Genomic DNA, 13,030 nt, shown 5'->3' on the forward strand with positions numbered 1-13,030 from the left:
TTTTTCTTAACAGCTTAATTCTTAGATTGTTTGTTCACTTGCATGTTCCCAGTTAGGAAAATTGTGCTGTGCTTTTTCCAATAAAGCTTGGTGTTTGTTCTTCCTGAAAAAATACAAAACCAGTAGAAGGGGAGTGGATGATGGCTCCCCAACAGGAAACAATAGAAGGTGTGTTTTAGACCTTTTGTTTGCTCTGCAAAAGCCATCCTTTACTAACAATGGATGTACTAAGCAGCTTTGAATTTCTGTTTTCAAGTGAAGTTGAAGGAAGTTGATAACATATGAGTCAGTCTTACTCCCTTTAGACACCCAGAGATTTCGTGAACCATTTAGCCAAAAGCAGTACTTGGGAGTAACGTGCTTATTCTGGGAGCTAGACATCTCTGTGTGCAAGGCTATTTGTGGGGCACATATTCTGGTTAGAATTAATAGGCTTTGCCCAAGGAGACAAAAGCTCCAGAGCTTTTTTTTTTTTTTTTTTTTTTTTGGACCAGAGCTGCACTAAATGCTTTTTAGACTTTGCATAGGGCTAAAAAGTACTTTGGGGAAGTTTTTCTAAGAATTGTTTCTTAAGTCTATATGGGGAAAATTTAGGGTTAATAAAAAGTGTTAAGCAGGAGGGCAGAACAAGTACCAAAACTTTGTAGCATGAACTGTGGTGATTCTGATGTTGCTAACAAAACTGACTTTGAGGGAAGACTGAGTTTTATCAAAATGTTTCTGTGTTTAAGTAAAACTTAATATTGTCATGGACTGCTACAGTCAGAAGGCTCTTAAAAACTGGAATAGTCAAAAAACTGCCCACTTCATGTCTTGTCTTTTCCTGGTCAGTACCGCCTTTGCAGTAGAGCTGCCACAGCTATCAGAAGTAAGGATGCATGCAGGCTTAATGACGTTAGCTGTGCTTGCAGACTTCTACTAGTACTTTGTTTTCCTAAGCTTCTTAATACTTCGTATACAGATGTTTGAAGTTGTAGTTAAGTGCTTTTTTTGAGAAGTAATTATTTGCTTCATTTCATTTCTGTGTTTTTTATATATTATTTTTTTTAACAAATCACAAATTTTCAGACTGCATATTTCTTACATATCAGTATGCAACTAGGTAGGTAAAAACTGATTTTTTCCCTCTGACAATTGTTTGTAGTAGTGCTCCCTGAACCTAAGGGATGATTGTTTCTTGTTCTGCTTTTCAAAGATCAGTCCCACAGTTACTATTTAATAACAACTTGAGATAGTTCAGCATGTACATGTGTTAACGTAACCTACAAATGTGACAGTATTAGACACCAAGTACAGGTAACACATGTAAGTAATATAGGACCTGCCAATGGTTATACAAATCTCGGTGTTGAGCTGAACATTTTAAAGTATTAGTAATGAAAACTAGTGGTTTTCATCTTAGCAGTTTCTAAATAAGTAGCATGCAAAATGAAGTCACTCAACAGAAATATAGGCATGTCTAATAATATTAGTGAGTAACTAAAATATGCAGTTTATCAAGGGAGTTGTGTCTGAAGTCTTCAGTCTTCCTGTCCTGTCTGTTCTTTTCACATTTTTGTCTATATTACTGCATAAGTATATAATATTTATATACTATATATAATAATATGTAAAACATTCATATCTTAGTATCGTAGTATCTAAGTAGTGTTACAACAACATTGCATTAGCCTTTTTGCCATCAAGTACATCTCTCTTAATACTGCAGTTTCACACTACTGCAACGTTTCCAAAATGTCACTGTTAATTCAGCATGTACATCTGTCTCCACCTCTAGTTAGTACCTGAGGTCTTTGGCATGCACAGTTACTTACCTCATGGCTAGACCAATTTTGACATGGAAGGTGGCTTCTGGCATTGTGTGAGGCGCATTTGAATGACTAGTGCATATCATAATGAGAGCTTCTAGCTTTCTTAATTCCATACAAGCCAGGTAAGGAAATGTTTCTCCGTGCCTTTTCCAAACACATCAGATAAATCCCTTACAACACTTCCAATGTGCAGAGCTTTCTGGTGCTGAAGAAAAAAGTTGAAGCAAAAGCTATTCATGCCTGTCACAGTGTCTAAAAGTCTCGAGTTTTCTGTGCAGATCTCTCTTATTCCCTAGACAGATTTGACAGAGAAGTTACCTAGTGCTCCATTAGCACTTGAAAGATTATAGACAGCAGAGATTTAGCAAAGGATTAGTCAATTGGAGAGTGTGCATTATCCGGCCAGGCTTAGAACCGTGATTGTCTCTTCAATCATTTTCATTAGTGTCTTATTCAAAGATCGAATTATGTAACAATGACGTTTCCAGGGAATCTGGTAGGAGTTTTTCTTTGGTTTCTCTCTCCTGTTAACTCTCCAAGCCTGGGAGAGGGGAAGAAGCATTATTTTTACGCTTCAAACTTGCAGCATGTTTTAAAAAGCTGCAGTTCAGAGAAGTGGTGTGACTTCAGTTGCAGCATCTGCATTTGGATGGTAACTTAATGTGGTGGAACTTTTGAGAGAGGCAGGATGCGGTACAAGAAATATATAACTATTTTAGAAGCAGCAATAGGTATAACTCCCCTTAACAAAAGGGAGCTGCTTCCTGAGGGTAGACATGCAAATCTGTGGCAACATCCAGGGTAAGTATTAAAAAGCAATCCGCGAGTAGCTGTGGGGAAAACCTGTGCTCACCTTGCATCATGCAATTTTAAAACTTGTTATCAGAAAAGACGAGAGTCATTCATAAAATGGGTAATTGTTTTTGTACCTTCTAAACAGTGTATGTTCTGGTTGTTAAACTTTGTGGTTTCATTAGAGATTTCTGGGTACTTTTGTCCTTGGCTAGTACAATGAGTAGAAGAAGGTGTTATTTCTAAATCAGGAGTTCGCTGAAGAACAGGAAGGATAAACAGGTGAATACTCATCAGAACAAAAATGAAACAGTTGTTTTGTGTTTATTGCTTATTACTAACCTGATGTGTGTATGTGTGCGTGTCTCCATGTAGGAATATACTTATTTTAATTTTATCCATGAGATGTCAGCTTCTAAAAGTGGGAAAGAAAAAGACTCTTTGTGTATACGACTTCTGTTCTCTGCTAGGAAGCAGGAGTTCCTCATATTTAGGAATACCGTATCCCTAAACGGCAGTTTTAGTTGTTAAAAAGGGAAGTAAATTAACATTGTTAGTGTCAAAATGTGAAATACTGAGCATTCTGGTTTTGTTAAAAATCCAGAGTGCTTTCTTGTACCACAGAATTCAAGTATTATACCTGAAAAAAATTCTTTCTGTTCCTAATTGTTTCCCTCAAAAACTTACGGTGTGTGTGAAAGGGGATTGTCGTTCCCTCAGACCTGCCCCTATACGAGTAGCACTGGTGGATGGGTGCCTTCACAGCCTTTCTAGTTTTCCATGGATTTGCTGTATATTAGAATGCCATTGCCTTGTTTCAAACATTGCAGAGCAGTGCCAAATCTGAGAGGCTTTTGTTCAAGAGCATTTAACAAGTTTCTACTGGTTTGGAATAGTTCTGTGTAAGCATGACACAGCAAAGAAAAGCTTGGAGTAAAACTGTGACTTCTTGGCTGTAATGGAACTCAAATGTATCCTGTAACTTTTCCACAAGAGCACTTCCTCTAATGGTGGTAGCAACAGTAGAAACAATTAAGATGCAGTGCACCGTATGTTTGTGAGTTCTGTTTTCTTTCCAGTTGTATCACAAACCCCACAAAAACTAGTCTAGAAAACATGCTGATGCCAACAATTTCCAGCCTCTTATCAACACAAGTATTCTTCAAGTTGGTCCTAAGTTTCTGGTATCGTGTTAATGAGTGCTTGTAGGGTTTTTTGTTAAAAATCTGCCCATTAAAAGGGGTTCTTAGTATAATGTGTTTGGACACAGGACAGTGGAGTGTCCTAAATTGTGGCTTCCTTTGATTGTTTCATGTAAGTTATCAACATACCAATCTTTCTGAATTTTGTAACCACTCTTTACATGTTGATAAAAAGGTACGTGGTTGTTCTTGATACTTTGAGAAGCTGATTTGGAAATTAATGGTACATTCTTGTAGAATTCCTCTTTGTTTTCAAGTAAGTTTGTTTGGCCAGAGTCACAGCTGAAACAAGCCATCTAAAAATGAAACTGCTGCAGTATCCATTATTCTTTGTTTTGTAACTGGGACTGCTTGGCTTTCATCCGCTACTGAGAGCTAGTATCAAAGTGCAAAAGACATCACCCTGTTAATATTTGTTTTTATTTCCAGCATTCTTAATCGGGCATCTCCCTCCTTTCAGGGAGAGGTTTAGTTAGTGCGATTGTTGTACACACTTGGAATTCCAAACCAGTTAAGATCTGTTTGGATTTGTCATTCCAACAGTTTCACAAAAGCAAAAAACCTGTTGTCATTGGACTGTAATTGGGATTCCTTTTATGTTTTCATTAAAACTTTAAGGGAACTAAAGGTTGATAACCAGCAATTGTGACAAAGTAAGCTGTGAGTTGAAGAAAAAAATGCTATTCTTTTTGTAGCTGCAGTCTGCTTATTCTATACAACTGGAATAAGCAAATTAATAATTTGATAACATAAGCTTATCACTCAGCTTCTTGAGGTACCCTGTCCCATTCATATAAAAAAGAAGTGGTTTGGAAGTGTGTGTGTGTGTATGTGTATAGGGAAAAAACCCAACCAGCTCATAATGAGCCAGTTTCCAAAACCTAATACTGAATGTAGGATATAGAGATCATCATCTGTCATCTCCTCACTGTACAAATTCAAGTGCATGCTTAACTCAACTACTTCCTTTATTTCTCTTAATCTTCTCCTAAAATTAAAAATATTGTTAGAATCCGATGCTAGCTTCAGTGCCATCACTTGAAAGTTGTGAAAAACCTGATTAAAACCCCAGACTAAGGTACAGAAGGAAGCGGGAAAGGCATATACGTTACTTTTCTAAGGCATTAGTTGACATTTCCATATCAAAGTCATTACAAAATGTGTTTTTCTACCTCAGTTTTTGCTTGGAATAATGATGTGATTTCTGCAACAGGTTGATTTTCATAACTTTTGGCATCTTCATGCAGAGGCAAAATGATGGCAGCAGTGGTAGTTTATGTTTAGCTTGCCTGTGTAACTCTCCTGCAGCCTCCAGAATAATATTCTGTTCATAGCCTGGAACAATAAAGCTGATGTTTGTTCCTAATGCAGAGCATAAATCTTGCTGCTCTTCGGTGATCACAGAAACCAACATTAAGCATCCTTTTCTTCTGTGACTTCCAAAATCATGCTTTAATTTAAAACAGTAGTTTGTTACTTGTAGAAAGATGCTTTTATGCTGGAAGAATCAGCAGAGAGGGAAAAGGACCTTCTAGTTTCACAATGTGATGTCTGGCAGGTGCTTGCATTTTCAAAGTGTTTAAGAAGTTAATCTGAGACCAAATTAAGTTTAAAATACTTCAGAAGTTTTAAATCTGCTTTTTTTGAACCTATGACCTTACTATGATTGTGCTCAGGAAAAAGTGGATGCCACACACAAGACACATCAATAAAATGTGGGGTAGCCTTGTAGATAATTGGAAGAGTTCTGCAGAATTCTTTCAGTATCTTTTTTATGCCTCTCCTGCTCTATAGAAATGGCTAAGGGAGTATTACTCAGAATTTTAAAAAAATTGCATTGGAGGAAAAAACCCAAAACTAAACCTGTTACAAGTATGGATAAGATACTCTTCTGCAGAAATCTGGCTATATCCTTCTTTGAAGATGGAACACTTTGGAAAGATGGTCTTTGAGAGGAATGAAGATGATCATGATGTGTGTTGGTTTTCTTTTAAAAACAAAACTCAGCCAGCAAACCCTAACCACTGGTGTCTGTTTCTATTTCTGTCAAAAGTTCCTTCTTCATCTTGGTTAAACTGTTCATTTTCTGTTTTCCTGGAGAGGATAATCAAGGGCTAGGACAAGGGTGGGGGAGAGGAGGAGCTCTCTGACAGGGGTGCTGCATGGAAGCTAACATGCTGCTTGCACAGAATAGGGGTAGCTGAGGCCTGTCAAGCAGGGGAAGGAGGAGTAAATGACGATGCAAATTGTTTTTTTTCTATCATTTGGCAACTGGAGTTGTTCAGTTACCAGCTGAAATCACTGGACTGTCTGTATCTGATTGTACAAAGTTCAGCTAGTAAGAGCATTCTACCTTGAGCATAATGTCAGTAAAAACGATCTTGTGCAAGATAAGCTATCAGACTAAGCCCAAATTAAAACAAAAAGCCTAAATGCCTTGTGGAGAGGACCAATGCTAAGCATGCTTCCTGTCTATACCCTATTTCATTTGCAAAAATGCAATTGCCTTGTGTGCTGACTTGTGTGGATGCCTGATGATGGACAGTGCTTGACCTCAAGTTTGCAGTATTTCTGCAAGTGTAAATATTGCCAAGTATCTCCTTTATTCAGGCACCATTTCCACTTGATTGCCAGGGAAGCCAAAGCATGCCAAACTAACCAGACAAATACATTTTGTATCCTCTTTATCTCGTACTTCAGTGTCCCAGGCTTCATAGTCACTCTTAGGTGATAATATATTACTTAAACAACATTTTGCTTTTCAGGGAGCAAACTACTGCACTGCCATCTCCTTGTGAGTGGGACTGGGAGCACAGCTGTACATCAAGCCCAAAGCATCTCACAGCAAGTAGACAGAGACACCCAAGAATCATCGTTGCTCAAAAGGTACTAGTCAAGTTGCATCGATTAGAACTGGCCATTAGTTTAAAACAACAGATTCTTGTCATGTGCTAGCTCTAATGTTCATTCTTGTAGCTATGTTTTTAAAAGGTTTTAAGAAACTGTGCAATGGAGTAATACATTGAAATCTGAACTAGTGCTTTTGGATTCCCAAAGCAACCTAGCACACACACATTTGCTGAAAGCTTGATGATGTACAACAGGCCTCCAGAAGAGGAGAGACTGCTGCAATGAACTCAATATTCTGCTAAAGCTATGCAAATAATAATGTGCAGGCCTGTGCTAGTGCATCTCTTGGCTAAATATTGGTAAAGAATGGATCTAATCTATGGTGATGTCTTCAGCAAATACAAATATTTAGCATAGATTTGGGGATAAATAGATTACTTTAAGCACAGAGAGTAATATTAATGGGAATTGCTTAGTGACTCAGTAGAGTCCTGGGAAACAGAATAGACACACACAGGGAAAGTTGTTTTGCTGCATATTTTCTTATAGTACATCATTAAGGTAAATATAATCCTTTTGGTGTCTTAACCTTGCTTTTGAAACCTATTCTCAAGTGCTTCCAGAGAGAACATAAACTGCGTCCTTAGTTTTATGTGATGATCAAACATGCTTGGCTTGTTTTTGTAAGTCATTAACAGATGACAATTTTAAAAGAGCAAAAGGGTTTTATGCTGGTTGCAAAACTGTAGTTGACTTACCCACATTTCCAAGTAAATTACTAAAGCAGCAATAGCTATGCATCTCTCAAGAATGAAAGGCATCGGTTGTTCTGTCTTTCTAATTTGTGATATACTTAACCAAAGCTACTCATCTGTTAGTTTAATGTTCTGGGAGTTAGGGGAGAAGGCGCTAGTTAATAAGACTCAAAAAGACATGATAGAAAAAAAAACGTTAGCATTATATAAAGTAACAAACAGGTAAGCCCTGTTCACTTAGGGTGCTGCATGTGGGAAAATAATGATGTGAGACTATCTGTGAAGTATAGCTAGGCAGGAACGTCCCTGTTGAGGTCTCCAGCACACTCTAGCATTTTCCTCAAAATAAAAAAACTTCCAAGGATATGGTATGGTATGCAAACCTTCCGCCAGAGAGTGTCGATACTTGCAAGCCCAACTCTTAGCAAAAGAAACTTCAGAACCATATATCCACCAGAGAAATATGCCTCAGAAGCTGCATCTGGCCACCTTGCCCGTGGGCTCCCATGAGTTGTGTGCTGAGGCTGTGTCCGTCTGCTTTCTCCATGATGATTGTTCTCACTATTCTCCCATGGATTCTCATGAGCTCATCTGAGTCCTTTCTGAAAAACAGCACCCAAAAGTGAACACAGTCCCCTAGCTGAGGCCTCGCAATTACTGAATAGGGCTGCAGAACTGCTTTGTTTCTTAATGAGCTTGTCAGCCAGAGGTTTGCCAGTATAAATAGGATGGGGAGAGGCAGAGCTTTGAAGCATAGTTTTAGTGCTCTAAAGGACTAACTTGGCTGTAGAACTGCTGTCTGGATCTTTGTTTTTAAAATTAACCTCTGTATCAGAAAAAAAATAAGTTTTGTGTATGGCTTGTGCATTCTGCATATTCTTTTACTTGTTCTTAATAACTATAATGATCTCGATGAGAATGGGATCTTTGTTTTCGCTACTGTGTTGTCTTAATTAATTTGAGCCGTAACAGTTGATTACCATAGTAAAGTTTTTGTTGTAGGGCTTGACTTCCAGTGAGGGAAGGCAGATAGATTGCTAAAAGCAGAGGATTGTTTCATAGCCTTGCAAGGAGTAGTCAAGAAGCGTGGAAAGGAGAGGAAGGAAATGAGATGTAAGCAAAATGAATGTGCAAACAGAATGTGCACGATGTGGTGCCTTTTGTTTAAAATGAACAAGTTGGGGGTGGGGAAGAGTTTTCCTTTTCAAGTGTTGATAAATGCTTTTGTATGGTGTTTGAGGAGAAAAACAGTACACACTTGTGTGATTTGGATCTGTTTGAACTACTTCGTTATTTAATTCTTTAGAATAATAGTACTAGCTTTTGTAGCTTCTGAAATTAATCAGAGTGTTTATGCCAAAGAAAGTTGCTTCACTTTGCATAGTTGGTAGAGGAAGTGGGGGGTGTGTGTTCAGGTAGAGTCACTGCTGAGTCCCTGTTTCACTCTGTAGCAATAGGTTACGCTGTTTCATTCGCTTGCCTTACCAGTGTAATTTTCAGGATACTGCAGTATAGTTTAAAACATTGCAAGGTGAAAATGTGTTTAGAATAAATATGTATTTCTTCATTCTCCCCCCTATCATTTTTGTTGACTGTATCAAACACCTCTGCATATTCTCATGTGGCTTTTTATCTATCCTGTGAAATATGCTATACATCTGTGTCTTCTAATTTGCATATTCTTTGCAAAGATGCAGCAAAAAACATAATAAACAGTGGTCTGCCATTTTTTAGCAGAATAAACCTGTGATGTGTGAGATCTAGTAGAAGTGATGATTAAAATTTCAAAACTGTTGAGAAAAATACATTCTATTACTGTATTTCATACTCTTAATATCTCTAGTTGTTCCTAGTTGTTCAGCATAAACAGTTTGTTACAGTAAAGATTTTTTTTACTTCTTGTGAACTTGAAATTGAGTTTCTAAACCAATTATGACAGTGGTGCTGCTTGCTGTATATCATTACCTACAAGTTTAAAATTTTGTTGATTTGAAGTATCTAGGTAAATCTGTATGTCTAGGTTTAAAAAAAGAAAAAACCCACCACCTTACCATAAGAACATCAGAATAGGTGGCCAGTTGACCCACAGAGGATTTTGTACTGTTGGTTACCCTGGGAAAAATATGTATTAAGTGTGGGATGCTGTGTTTTTTTGGGGCTCTGTTTCTTCCAGGACATCTGTGCTTTCTAAAATAACAGCCTTAGGATTGCTGCTTTGAAACTTGGAAAGTGCGTATGGCTGTGCATCCTTACGCTAGACCAGAGGTGGCCTACATACCGGATCCTGCAAGCTGCCTGCCAGAATCTTTATGCTGGATAATCGCAAGCTGTACTTCAGAAGTGGAGGCAAGGGGCAGGATAATGAACATGCTGCTCTGCTTTAAGCTGGCACTTGAGTCGTGCAGTAACCCAGGAATGATAGTCTAATTCAGCTGGAAGCAAACCTCAGGAGGTTTCTAGCCCAACCTCTTCCCCAAAACAGGGTCAGCTGTGAGATCAGAGCAGGTTGCCTGGAGCTTTACCCAGCTGGGGTTTGAAAACCCCCAAGGACAAGAGACAGTACAGCCTCTCTGTGCCCTGGGTCCTTGGCTTGGCTGCGCTCATGGCAAAAAAATTTTCTCCTTATGGCCATCTGAATCTGTCTTGGTTGAACTTTTGCCCATTTTCTCTGATCCTCTCATGATGCACCACTGTTAATAACCTGGCTGCATCTCCTCAGTCTCCTCCAATCAGCACCAGTGAGCTGCTGTTAGATGTCCCAAAGCCATCCTTCATGCTGAATAAGCCCAGCTGCCACAGCCTCCTCTTGCAGGGCCAGTGCTTCAGCCCTCACCATCTTGGTGGCCCTCCATTGGATTCAGTTCTACACATGGTGACAAGTGCCCATGATAGTATTCATGGCTTCTCTTCTTCAGTCCCTCCAAGGCAGAGATTAAGATTACTGTGCCATACATGTGACAACCTCATCGACATATTTGACCATATGTAGCTCCTGAGCAGTTTGGGAGTCAGAGGTCAACTACCTACACATCCTCTAACCCTGAAGGCTGACTCTGTTAGGGCCCAGCTTACTGGGTAAAGAAGCAGACATAACTGGATTTTTGAATCATTTAAGTAGGACTGGGCTGACTGATTTGTGTGATTTTTGCAGGCTGATGACAAACAGCAGTCTAAAGAGATTGCCTGGAAGGGAAAGGGGAAAAGCTGTTTGGCAGCATGGTATTTTTAGAAACTTATACAGTGCCTTTCATCAGAGGATCATGAACACCTGCTTAAAAACAAAAGCAAAGCTGACATCTCTGTTCAGACTTCCAACAACTGGACTAGCAGCCCGCATTCCCAATATCTCTTGCTGAAATCAATTCCCAGTTCTTTAAGGAGGCTGCCTGTTTGCCATGCTGTCTAGCAGCACTACTAAGTGTTGAACTTCAACATTTAAAAAAAGAAGAGAAGGAACTGATTGTCCAAAGGGCCACTTAAAACACTTGATGGTGGGGAGGAGGTGGAGAGAACCTGAATCACCAATCGGTAACCGATCTTGGTTGCTGCCGGGAAGTTGCTGAATAGCCTTATTTGGTTGGCAGGAATAACTGTGAGAGGCAGCTGCTTGTTTTAAATTTGCATCCTGTAGTGTACTGTTAAGTGGGTGTTTCCTCTGCTGGTGCTGGAAGCAGCACTGCTTCATTCACAGTAGTGTTAGATAATTTATGGAATACGTCCTAGGTTTTGCATGACTCAAGCTACAGCAAATGATCTCTAAATTAGTGCTACACAGACCGTAGATTCAATCTGATTGTAGGCAAATTATGTCTGCCTTGATTACTTAAACTGAAAACCTCAATGGGAAATGTGCTCACTAGAAGTTATTTGCATGTTTCTCACAGAGTTAACACCAATTAATCTTTCCATGGAAGTTAATTTTGAAATCTCTACACACCTACATAACATGTCGTGCAATCCCCTGCACATAATACTGCTTTGTACAGTTATTGCATATGCAGAATAGCCGGTCCTAAACGCTGCAGATGACAGAGCTGCACATTTATAGCCCAATTTGTGTAATTTTGGTTAAAAAAAAAAAAAAAAGGGTGTTGGTACCCGGCCTTTACTCTTCATGATGCAGTATCCCTTCCAGGGCCAACTACAACTGTACCTGCACCTCCCATTTCAAGGGGAGACAATGAGTGATAAGTGCATGCAGCCGTGCTTTCAAATGCTAAAGTGCACAGAGACCAGCATAGACAGAGCAGACCATTTTGCTGGGTCTCCTGCCTCTCTTCTGCTTGTGCTGCTGTCCCAGGTCAGTTTTGGCTAGTTTGTAGTATTCTGTATAGTCACTTCTGATCCACAATGGATGGTCTTATGGGTTCAAGAGAAGCTGAGTCAGGAGAAGTGTTATCTTATTACACACTTAAAGATGCGCTGCTTTGAGCTGCAATTTAGGGGTTTGGCTTTGTTTTCCTTTGGCTTACAAGGGAAGAGAATGGGGATGCTGTCTTCCTGTGGAATAGCTGTTAGGTGAATGGGGTGCTTCAAGTACCTAGTCTCTCTTTTCCTGGCACAGGAGGCAGGAACCTGTGGTGCCAGAGAAGTTCCTGCAGCTCTTTTCACTCCTATTTTATATCCTGCCATTTTCAGTTTAGGTGACATCAGCCTCCCCCTGTAAGGCCTACCTGCATATCCACCTTGGGAGGATAGCTCAGTCAAGGGGCAGAAAGTACCCGGGAAGGCCTGAAAGTCTGTTCTCTGGGGTTGAATTGCAGGATAACTAACTTGTAAATTGTTATTATGTTAATAGTTACATGGTCCATGGCATCACGTATGGCATCTGGGCACTTGGCCAAGCTCTACTGTGAGCATGAGCACTAGAGGTCACTTGCTGCTTGCATTTGCAGGCTGGTATGGAATGATTTATCTGCCCATCCTGGCAGAGTAGCTGTTTGGTTTGAGAAGAGACAAAGGAGGGAAATATGTGTCCTCTGTACTCTTACAAGTGCTACATTTTATGGACAAACGTGGGAAAAATTTTGATAAGCCCACATGGATTGTTTTCCATCTGTTATTGCAGGAAACTGAATGGAGACAAATTGATAGGCCCTTCCCAGGTGATGATTTGTGGTAAGAGATTGAAAACCAGCCTATTTTGCTCGCATAACTGTGGTCAGTTCCTGCATTTGTGTTACACTTACCTCAACCTAGCTAAGTGTGTTAGCCTTGGTTGTTGCCCTACAGCTTAGGGAAGTATAGCCTGATAACCCCACTATTAGTGATAACAACACATGGCTTTGATAAAGTCACAGAACATGCCAAAAAGAGGCTTCAGGCCAAGCCACAGCTTTCATCTGGAACAAGACGTAGTCCTCCTTGGCCTTGGTCAGGATAGGCAGACCCTTACACTGCTTTAACCGGCACCACCTGCACTCCCCAACGGGCTGTGTCTGGTGGGGGAATCGGGTGATAGTGCTTCATCTTCTGCCAGAGCCTGTGTGGAGGGGGGCAGCTGTAAGAGGCTGGTGCCCTACTTTGTGCTGCCATGTTATTGGTATATGTGTTACGAGACTGCAGTCACAGGGATGCAGTGGCTTCTATTTTCCCTGTCCCACCCTAATTCTGACAGATT

The 13,030-nt window shown here is 39.9% G+C and overlaps 1 protein-coding gene across 3 annotated transcripts in view; it reads left to right on the top strand.

The window, feature by feature from the left end:
• TJP2 (tight junction protein 2) overlaps nucleotides 1–13,030 on the top strand; it is a 66,181-nt gene that overhangs the window by 7,136 nt on the left and 46,015 nt on the right. Inside the window, exons 1-2 of one of the 3 annotated variants that reach the window (XM_040579462.1) lie at nucleotides 2,359–2,612; nucleotides 6,571–6,691. The exons of 1 other annotated variant lie outside the window; for it this stretch is intronic. In XM_040579462.1, coding sequence (XP_040435396.1) covers nucleotides 2,500–2,612; nucleotides 6,571–6,691 — 234 coding nt within the window. In that variant the 5' untranslated portion in view covers nucleotides 2,359–2,499. Of the gene's footprint in view, nucleotides 1–2,358; nucleotides 2,613–6,570; nucleotides 6,692–13,030 lie in introns of those variants that run through there. One more of the 3 variants, XM_040579465.1, reaches the window with a different exon arrangement.

The sequence above is a fragment of the Falco naumanni genome, chromosome Z (genome assembly GCF_017639655.2).
Source record: "Falco naumanni isolate bFalNau1 chromosome Z, bFalNau1.pat, whole genome shotgun sequence".
Taxonomy (NCBI): Eukaryota; Metazoa; Chordata; class Aves; order Falconiformes; family Falconidae; genus Falco; species Falco naumanni.